The sequence below is a fragment of the Strongylocentrotus purpuratus genome, unplaced genomic scaffold, assembly GCF_000002235.5.
Source record: "Strongylocentrotus purpuratus isolate Spur 01 unplaced genomic scaffold, Spur_5.0 spur5_scaffold_2, whole genome shotgun sequence".
In the NCBI taxonomy this organism is placed as follows: domain Eukaryota; kingdom Metazoa; phylum Echinodermata; class Echinoidea; order Camarodonta; family Strongylocentrotidae; genus Strongylocentrotus; species Strongylocentrotus purpuratus.
The window spans coordinates 5830385-5841019 of NW_022145605.1; the positions used below are offsets into that span (position 1 = coordinate 5830385).

The following is a 10635-nucleotide window of genomic DNA, read 5'->3' on the forward strand; positions in this document are numbered from 1 at the left end:
AGTTATTGTCACTTTTGTCAGGCAATCTGGATGTATTTCATCAAAGTTATTTTGATTTATTTACCCCCCCCCCCCCCCCAAAAAAAAAAAAAAAATGAATGGAATTTAAAAAATGAATAAAAGAAATATTATGAATGATATGATGATACCAATGACAATGTTATTATGATAAATTCCTTTTTCTTCTTATTTTTCGGCAAGTACAATTGAAGGAATTGCAAGGCAATGTTGTTTTGAAATGCTCACTTTTGTGCTGTTATACTTCCTAGTGTATTTGTTTGACTTACCATATGTTCATACCCTTGTGTAAGATGAATGTCTGCTGCCATCTGGAGTCGACAAACATGTAATTGTATATTGGCTGATTCTGTATTATGAGGGCAGCAAACAATGTATTTCTGTAACATCTTTATTAATTCATTGCCCCACTTCCTTATCACCATTCAACACTCCAAAAAAATATGCTATTAAAAAGTGATATGTTTTTATTACAAATTTGATCCCGGACAAGGGATTTAGTTTTTATTAGTTTTTAAATGTTAAAGCTTATTTTTGTGTTACAGCTTAGTTTGAATGAAATAGCTGATGTATACATAGACTGATATTTAATGATATTTTTATAAGTAACTGTATTTATTATCTCTGGAGAGTAGATATTCAAACGGTTTTTACTTTTATTTTTCTATCACAGGTAACAGGTAAATTCCAGAGTGGTCATAATCCTTTTGACAAGGGATGCTTTAAGAATTGCATGGAAGTCTTCTGTGGTCCACAGCCAGCAAGGTAATTCAAAGAAATGAGCACAGTCTTCATCACAAACTGTGGAGAAATTCATTTAATTACTTCTAGCAGTATTGATGTTAATATTCATAAATATCGCAGGCATGATTTTAAAGCAACTTGTGAAGATTACCAAGTGTATACTTAATGAGGGACTACAATATAAAAGGGAAATGTAATTTGTCACATAGACTTCATTCATAAACTATTTAAAAATCTGTTTATGGGGCTGTCTGTTTTAAACCCATTTGAAAATTAGTTATTTTCAAGCAATGTGGTAAATATAACTAGATTGGGTGTTCAAATTATAGACAAAAGATGATATTTGGTTGGAGGTCTTCATAAATTCCAAGTTGTCTTAATTGAAAAGGAAATTTATTCTAAAAAAGAAAAACACTTTCACATCTCTAGGGCTGAATTTCAGTAGAATTTATTGTTCAAATACATGGTATAAGGTCTGATGGTATTGATTTGAAAACAAGAAGATACAGCAATATAAAATAATTGTTATTGAACATTAGTTTAATCCAAAGTTTGATCTTGCATGGTTGAGAATATGAAGTTTGACTTTCATTGATAACCCTCTTGCTTTCATCTTGGTAACCTTATATTCTACAGGTATGTGGGTTTCAAAAGCAAACCAGTCTCGCTTGCTGCCATGTACATGCCGGTGCACACCACCTCCACGACAGGCAACGGCGTCACCGACAACCAGATCCACGTCCGGGTGGAGAGTGGGAGAACGACGGTCACGCCGCAACACACGATGACGCCGCAGCAGCACACGATGGCACCAGCCGTCAATAACAAACAACATCAGGTGAGGTCTGTGTATCTTTGCTTTCTTCATTTCATCACCTAGAAGTGAACATCACCGCCTAACACCACCGACATCACTGGCCCTCACTGGGAGGAAGAGGAAGATGAAGGAACACATCACCGGTTGTAGTGGTTACTAACAATATCCATCAAGCAGTGTTATATATAACAACATGTGCCTACAAGTGGGAATCATGCACTTACCTTTTTGAAGCAAATAAGACATTTTTTAGAGCACACAATATTTTATCTTTTCACATGTGTTCAGAGCACATTTTCCAACTCGGTGAAAATAGCTGGTTTTTTTATTTCGGGGGCTACTTTTTCATCTTTTGGGGGGCTCCTTTTTCCATTTTGTGTGCTACTCTTTCCATTTCGTGTGCTTCTCTTTTCAGGGGCTACATTTTCATTAATTCATAAAAGGGGACAATTGCGGCGACTAAGAAATGCACACAATGAATACAAAGTTTAAGGCATTGTTTAACAATGCCAAATCTGAGATGCAAAGCCCTACGCATTATCAGCCTCTGTGATATGGTGTTATATTGAAGCCCTAAAAAAAAATTGCACTTCAAAATGATCATGAAGTGTCTCAAAAAAGTAAAAATCTTTGAGTGACCCATTTTACTCATTTTCCCCAATAAACTGTAATGCTATAAAAACCATTAGGGAAAAGGGTTTTGAAAGAAATTTCGAATTCTAATCATAAATGTCTTGATAATCAGACGGGTGATCAGCTTGTATACGTCATGGTGTTCCTGACTGACCTAAAGGTTTATAATTATGATTGTAGCATGAGCTAAATCAAGGATTTTGTTTAAAATCTGAGACAAAGATACCTTATCCCTTTAAGAAAGAGGGGCTGCTCGTAGTCGTGCGGCAATTGTTAAAGGGCGATTGTGGATCATTTCTTTTTTGAAGTTTTGGCCTATTTTGAGGACTCTTTTCGGTATTTCCAGGGCAAATTTGCCTGCTGCCTCATGTATTTTTTTCCCTGTTCCAACTTCAACTGTTTACTAAAATAATGTGTCATCTTAACTGGTTGATCGCCTCTCAATTTACTTACTCTACATACAAATATATCTCGGGCCAGATGAACCCTTCTTTCCTTGATGTTAAGTATACATGCACGGGATTCCGATCACATAAGTTTGCATTTTGCTGTCCATACGGTGTGTAATACATGTATGTGGCATGGTCAGAGCCACACCACGATGTCTGACATACGAGGGAAAGCACGATTCCCATGTCACTATCTATGCTTAACTTAAAATCTTGCACGGGAAGAATTACAGAACGCTGCAATTGGCACTCCTAGTCAATCTACAGTAAATCATGAAACATGGATCATTCATTTAGCCATATGATCAACTTTGCGCCAGTCATCAGATTGGATTACATATACAATTATGTTAATTTATTCATCACTCCAATTTAATAAGGGTGGCCTATTTAGAAGACCTGGTTTTCAATTGGGTCCTTTGCGTGAGCACATAGAAATTGCACCCAAAACAAATATATACTTTAGATATCACAAGAATTATTATTAATTCGGACATTGAAATGATAAACATTTATAGTATTGTAGCTCTCATACAAAATGTCTACTGCTTATGGCACCTTCTCCTTCTATATTCCCCAAAAAGATACATGTATGTAAATACATACTATCAAACATCAGGGAAAGATTAATTTCCTGTGAGTACACTCAGGTATTGTATATTTGGTACATACTATGATTGCTTGGGATTTTCATTCTTTAGGACTAACCATGTATGCTGTTATAAATAAGCATACTGAAAACATTATATACAAAATATTAAAAAATAATTAAAATATCTTAAACAACATGAAATACAATTTCAAAGTCTCAATGAATAAGAGAAATTTGCCTCTTTGTATTTGTTCATTCAGTATATTAGTGTGGTACAGTATGTCACTGAAACAGCTCCCGTAGGACTGTTGTGCCAAAGTTATTTTTTTTTTTTGCATTTTTGGATTCATTGGGGTCCAAGCTATCAAAAATTGATGGGGTTCAAATTTTCCTGAAGACACCAAATTTCCCTATTGCGCTTTATATAAGCCATTTTGGTGCCCAAAATGGACCCCAAAATGGACCCCACAGGAAGTGAAGGAGGGGTCTGAAAAAGTGAAGAAGGGGTCTGAAAATTTGAACCCCATCATTTTGGGCCGATTGGGACCCTTTTGAAGCCAAAACAGCAACAACAAAAAATGAACTTTGGCAAAAAAAATCCTACGGGATTACATACCATACTGCTGTTTGATACACCTTTTAAACATGTCCCATCCCAGCCCCCCCCCCCCCCCTGTTAAATTGCCTTTTTGTCGGACATTGATTAACTTATCTTGTCCTGTTTCGCCAAACTAACCTCAGATATTTGATCCGCTGTCAGCTGTAGGGATGATTGATAGTTTATGCCATTCTATTTGTGTTCATGACCCTCAGGTACACTCTTCTGTAGGCAACAACCACACAGCACCTTATTTCTCAGACATCAGGAGAGAGGGTTTAGGGGATGAGAGTCAGGGAGACGACTGCGAGGCCGAGCCACCACCACCACCACCATCATCGGTCAACCCCTACAACCAGGTCCACCTGTACCAACACCAGGACGTAGCTAGCTCATCCCCTCAGACCGACAACAGGATACGCTACTCAAGAAGGGACCCTCCTAGCTTCAGCAATGAGAGCAAGTCAGCCACACCCTCGCACGGGAGCAGCGAACTGATAAACAGTCCTGCATCGCGGCGTAACAACCACCGCGAATGGGACATGAGCAGCACGCCTTCATCAGGCAGTGTGCACAGTCCGCACAGGCAAAGCCCACGCAGCAGCTCAAAGGGCAACAATGCGCACCACGCCATGAAAACAAATAATGTGAACCACCAAGAGAACAACATCCATGCACAACACAACAATCATAAAGCAAACAATGCCCCCAACCATGTTAAACCCGAAATGCAGCATGTAGCCATGCGGAATCGGGAGGGGTCACGGCTCAGGCGTCCCATCTCGTTCGTCACGGCGCTTAAGATGAGCGAGGAGTCAGAGTCGATGATGCGCAGCCAGGAGAAACCAACGAACAGTGCCCCTGTGAGAAGTAAATCAACCAAGGCAGACGTTGGACGCAACAACCACACAGCACCCACTGTCAAACGCTCCAATACAAGTTTCAACTCTAGCCATAATGCCAGTCACATAGTGCAAGTCAACGGAGAAGATAGGACTCAAATGATGACTTACGAAGTGTCCGTTTGAGACACACCATTTATTACTGAAATCTTCTCTCGCTTTTTCTCTGTTTTGTAGATAAATCATTCTAACAATGGTTAGGAAATTCAAGTAAATCAACTTCTTTCACATACTGAGAAACACTTCACTTCCAGGGAGTTATGCCTCCATTACACATTCTGATCCAGCTAGCATTAGAAATAATATCAACTTCTTAATTCTTCATTGCTGTTTTCAATCAGTCATGCAAGATTTACTAATCTCTCTCTCAACAACTCTTATTTTTATAGTAGAGACAGACAACAAATTGAAAAGAAAAATGTGATATTTAACATATTTAGAGGAAGGCATAAAGCTAACAGAATTACTAGAGCGATATAATTGTATATACCAGGAGCTGTTTTATTTTTCTTGTGGAATTGTTCATTGCCGCTTACCTACCTGCTGAAAACCTCCACCTCGTCAAAACTTATGCGGTCAAATAATCCCTTAGCTAGATATCAAGAAATCTTACAAAATGTGCAAGCCATGTATAAGAACAGGATCCTATCAAGAATAAGAGGTTATGATCTTGCTCCATTCAGTTCTTTACAGGTGCATCAGGAGATGTGGTCATAGTGAATTACACTCATATATGCGTCATACATACTACAGTGAGAGCTGGGAAATCCGGTGGCCAGCGATCGGTCATTTTGTGTCAGAAATAAGACGGGAGGAGGGCAAAATTTCCCACCCTGTAATTTTTGTGCAGTGCTATTTTTTTTAAATGATATAAATCCGAATTCCTATGTCTATCAATCTATTGCATGAAATAGATATGAAGATGGATGGAGCCGTCAAGTTATGAGGTTTGGTTTGTGGTATTTTGGTTTCTGAATCACAGTTTTCGGTATCCTTTTTTTCCAATTTTCGAAGGATAGTTTGGAAACATCCTGAAAAATAACATATTTTGAATTGTTGGAATTCGAAAAATGAAACATTGGCTATTGTATCGTTTTGATTCAAATGATGTGTCTTTGAATTAAAGAAAAGCTAAGTGCATTGAGAAGCCAATCACTAATTCAGCCTCAATATACAAGAGGGGCAGGAATGATTGAGATTTTAAAAGTTCTATAAAAAGCACGATAAAGGAGATTGTAAAAAGACCAAAATCATTATCTGGGATCTTTCAAATAATTAAGTATTTTCAGAAACAATTTTCTTTTATTTAAGAATTTTAACAAGAAGAGCAATGATTTCTATCAAAAATATGATGAACTTTTAATATCCAAGGGTTGAAATAATAGTTCTTAAATATAAAAAGTGTGTTAAAAGTTGCAGCCAAACAGCAAGCCAAAAACGGCCCCTTGAAATTTCCATATCAATTTTCAAAAGAGCTACTATGAAAAAGTAATAAAGTTTCGCACTGTATTGGAATGACATAAAAAATCACCACTGCCCTGCTGATACAATGTGGAAAAACTCACAAAATTGCTGTGTGTGACATAGACTTCTCAATCAAAGTAAACAGAGGGGCGATTCCAGGCAATGTGTCTGGTATGACATTTCTTTTTTTACACATAGTTCATCCATAAATGAACGAGTATTGTGGTGTGGCCAATGAAACATCATGCTTTCTGCTACCATTACATAGACATAGTTGTATCTAGAGATTCTTTTTTTCATGGATGAAATACGTGGATATATGGCATATGTCCCACAAGATGCATTGTATGGAATCGCCCAGAGATATGATAACTAAAGGATTCGTTGTTGTTTATGTAGACCTTATTTTTGCTAAAAGACATTCTAAAGCTTATACATGGAATTAAAACAGAGTAAGTCAAGTGTTATGCTACATGTCTGCACCCTTTATGTCTGTTCTGTAACTTCACCAAAATCAGTGTTTGGGTGTATTTTCCTGTGGAGAAGTTGTATTTTGTTGGAGGAAAATGTCCAAGAATTTGTCAATTTGTGTACAGGTAGTGCTGAGTTGGATGTACAAAAGGAAATGCTTTCAGGAGATCGGGGTGTTGGTGACGGTCAGAAAATCACTGTGTTTCATCATCTCATTACCTACATTGCATCTTCACACCGATATGATCTTACTACTGTTTCTTTTGTGCCCTCATTGAGCTGTTCGTCTTTGGAAATCTGAAGTTTGTAGTCTTGAAGAGAATACAAACTTTACTGATGTTGTTCCAATAGTCTTTGTAAAGAAATGAGAAGAAATAAAGTGGTATATATCAGTTGTCTGGATAAATACAAAGAATCTTGTAATTGGATAGTTTAAACTTAATGCAAATGAGTATACTGTGAAAATGAGCCTCCCTTATGTTGTCATGAATCTGCAGACATTTTTTTAATTGCCTTTCCATTTCAGGTACATACTCTTCATGTATATTCTTAAATATATAGATTGAGAGAGCAGAATTTTTCCTCTCGAGCAATGTCGTTATTATTGCAGTTACATCTCAACTGTGAACTGCTCACAGAGCTAGGAATTCAAAACATTATCGTAAATTAACAGTCCTTTCGAAGTCTTTCATTAGGTTCACCTGGGGCCCGTTTCACAAAGCCTTTTTTAATGACAAATGACAAAAATCAGTGAAAAATCTGTTGATAACCTATCAGAAGCAAGGATTTCAGTAGCTTATAACAAAAACTGTCATATGTCACTGATGACAAGTTTTGTGCAACGCCCCCCAGGTTGTCCAGTATTGATTGAAGAGGTTGAGATGTCATTTTTAGTTGTAATTCTCCATAATTTATAAAGAATGGTAATATTTATTGAACTAGACTCATATTAACACAGGGTGTAAATTATTCTAATGAACCAATCAAGATCTTATCTCTTGACAAGAAACACAAGAGTTCCTACTTTTACGTCGTATTTATGTTCTGGTTGAGATGTCATTTTTAGTTGTAATTCTCCATAATTTATAAAGAATGGTAATATTTATTGAACTAGACTCATATTAACACAGGGTGTAAATTATTCTAATGAACCAATCAAGATCTTATCTCTTGACAAGAAACACAAGAGTTCCTACTTTTACGTCGTATTTATGTTCTGGTACATTTGTATATTTTCTGCCTTTCTTTTGTATTTATTGTAAAGTATGATATTTTCTGAAGAAATGAAAAATGAGTGATTTTTCTGCTTCCCTGTATTTATGTGTCGTATGTCATGTATTTTTTACTCGGTGTGTCGAGTTGTAGGTTCTTGGTCGAGACAGGTGCGTCTCGTCAGCACTGGACAGCTTTGGTCAAATGCAATGGGTTTAGAGTTACATGTATTATGGTAACAATGTAGTGATTAGTGAATTTTATTATGCTGTTATTAAAGAACATATAGATTGTTGTCGTAAAAATATAGAAATATATACAAATTCTGCGTTTTAATTGTCTGTTAGTAGCCAGAAGGGTGTTAACTCCTATATACTTTAACACAGATTAAACATCCTTTTGACTACAAACAATCGAAATAGAGTCTCAAGAAATGTCATTCAGATTGAACTAGTATATATGCAATTTTGAATTAAATTTTGTTTTGATTGATCAGGTAGATGTCTTTTTATTTAAACTTTTTTTGTATGAGAATTTTTTGGAAAAGGTTCACGGTGATTGGTACCATCAAATATACTCATTTTGAATTAATATTTGTAGGAATAGTCCCTATTCAAAATTTGAAATGATCAATAATACTCAAATTACAATTCATTTTTACGTTTGAAATGCAATCTGCATTTCTCTAGCCAAAGTAAACCATTGAAATTTATCAAGAGACTGTTCCCAGTGCAGAGCCTTTTTCAGACATGATACAGTGAACTGCCTCAGAAAAAAACTACTGCAACACAATAAAAATGTTTAATGTGTAAACGAATGACAAATGGTGAAAACAAAGAAAATAAGAACATGAAACATAGGCCCCCATGTCTACTGTAATCATCTCTCTGTGGTAATATATCGTCTGTTTGGAGCCAGAAGGGCTTTGACTGATATACTTTACAGCGTTAACAACCTCTTAGCTCACAAGTTAACACACTTCAGGATCCAAACACATGATATCTATATTTCAACCTCGGCAGTTCTGTCTATCAAATTTGAACCGACAAGTTCTTCATATTGGGTGAATATATGAGAACGATGATATGCATGCAATATTTCCTCTGTTTAGAGCCACAAGGGTGTTAAATCGCACTCTTTATCACAGAGTTAACACCCTTCCAACTCTGATCAAATGATTTGTTTCATCAAATTCAGGTATTTGTAATCTCATGGCCTGCTTCTTCTCTATTCATCCCTGTTACATTCAGGGGGCGTTTCATGAAACAATTAGTCAGTGGTTTCACCGACAATTTTATCGCACCGAATATTTTCCAGGCCTCTGATTGGTCAAATTTAGTCAGCGCTGACAATTGTCGGCAGCCCGCGGACAAATGTTGATGAAACGCCCCCTGGTTGCCATCCATGCCATATGTTTTCAGCTAAGATAATACATGTACCGGCAATGGAAGTGCAGGAAATGTGTAGGAAAGCATGCATGTCCTGTACGTAATGATATTCTAATGTACCTATACCATATGCTGTGCAAAAAAAAAGGCTCATGTGCAGGTAACAAAGTGTGTACAACACGGCTCAAATGACCCCAAATATTCACAGATCTGTTAAACACGGAGAAGTCAGACTTTGTGCAATTTAGAAAAATCACTGCCAAAGTCATGGAGGTGTTTCATGAAAAACCTTTGTTTGCCCTCCTGAGAAAAAAACTTCCACCTGTGTTCCATAGAATGTATCGTGAGCCATAAATGAATAGATTACATAACTTTCATGAGCACATATCCAGTATATTTGTCCTGGTGGATTTACAATTTTGTACAAATGACCATTATTTGCCCAAGCCCAGATTGTATCTACAAACTGGATTATTGGAAGCTCTCTAGAATTGTACAGGTTTGACACATGCTACACTATTCTTCTTTTTTTCTTTTCCTTTTTTTTCCCCATTTTTTTCTTTGTTGCTGCATCAGTTAGGTTAGGCAGATCATTGCACCATGACTGTGAGCAAGGCTTAAAAGTGTAAATGTTTTATGTTTTATGTCATTGAAGAGAATGGATGCAAATGGGACACAGAATTATGTATATGTACTTGTATCTGAATAAAAGATAAGAAATATAAGTTGTGTTGGTGGATTTACATCTCTATTGAAGAACTATGTGGGGCTTTTTTTTTTCCTCCTTTTTTCTGGTAAAGAAAGTAAGATAAATAAAGAATTCATTCTTACAAAGCTGTACAAACATTTATCAAATGGTTATAATTCATGAGATGAGAAAAAAGAGTTCTTTTGTTTTTGTAATAAACTGTCTAAGTGATATAAAGAAATGAATGAACTGATTGTATTTGTATTTATTCTGACTTTGTGTTATGAGTTTTTAATTTATATTTCTTCCTGTGAACCAGAATAAGAATTGCAGTTGTGCGCTACCCCCCCCCCCCCCCCCCCCAAAGAATGCTGGGTCTTCTGATGCAATTCATACAACACTGCCTTTCTTCTGCAAATGAGCTCCATTCCCCACCCTCTACCTCTCTCTCTACCTTTTTCTATTTTGCTCTCTCTCTCTCTTTCCTTCTTCTCTTAATATCTATACATGTATGTGTGTATTGCCCTCCCTCCAAGTTTCATTCTTTCCTTCGCCTACTATTCTTTCGTCCATCTCTTATTCTCTCCTCCGCCTATTATTCTTTCCTCCATCTCTTATTCTTTCCTCTACCTACTATTCTTTCGTTCATCTCTTATTCT

At 36.6% G+C, this 10635-nt stretch overlaps 1 protein-coding gene across 2 annotated transcripts in view; it reads left to right on the plus strand.

Annotated features, from left to right (window-relative positions):
• Positions 1–10221, plus strand: part of LOC586843 (palmitoyltransferase ZDHHC5) — a 56885-nt gene extending 46664 nt beyond the window's left edge. For both annotated transcript variants that reach the window (XM_030991495.1, XM_030991496.1), the window contains exons 6-8: positions 692–783; positions 1399–1600; positions 4067–10221. In XM_030991495.1, the coding sequence (XP_030847355.1) occupies positions 692–783; positions 1399–1600; positions 4067–4879 (1107 nt within the window). In that variant the 3' untranslated portion in view covers positions 4880–10221. The remainder of the gene's footprint in view (positions 1–691; positions 784–1398; positions 1601–4066) is intronic.
• Positions 10222–10635: the final 414 nt, after the last annotated feature.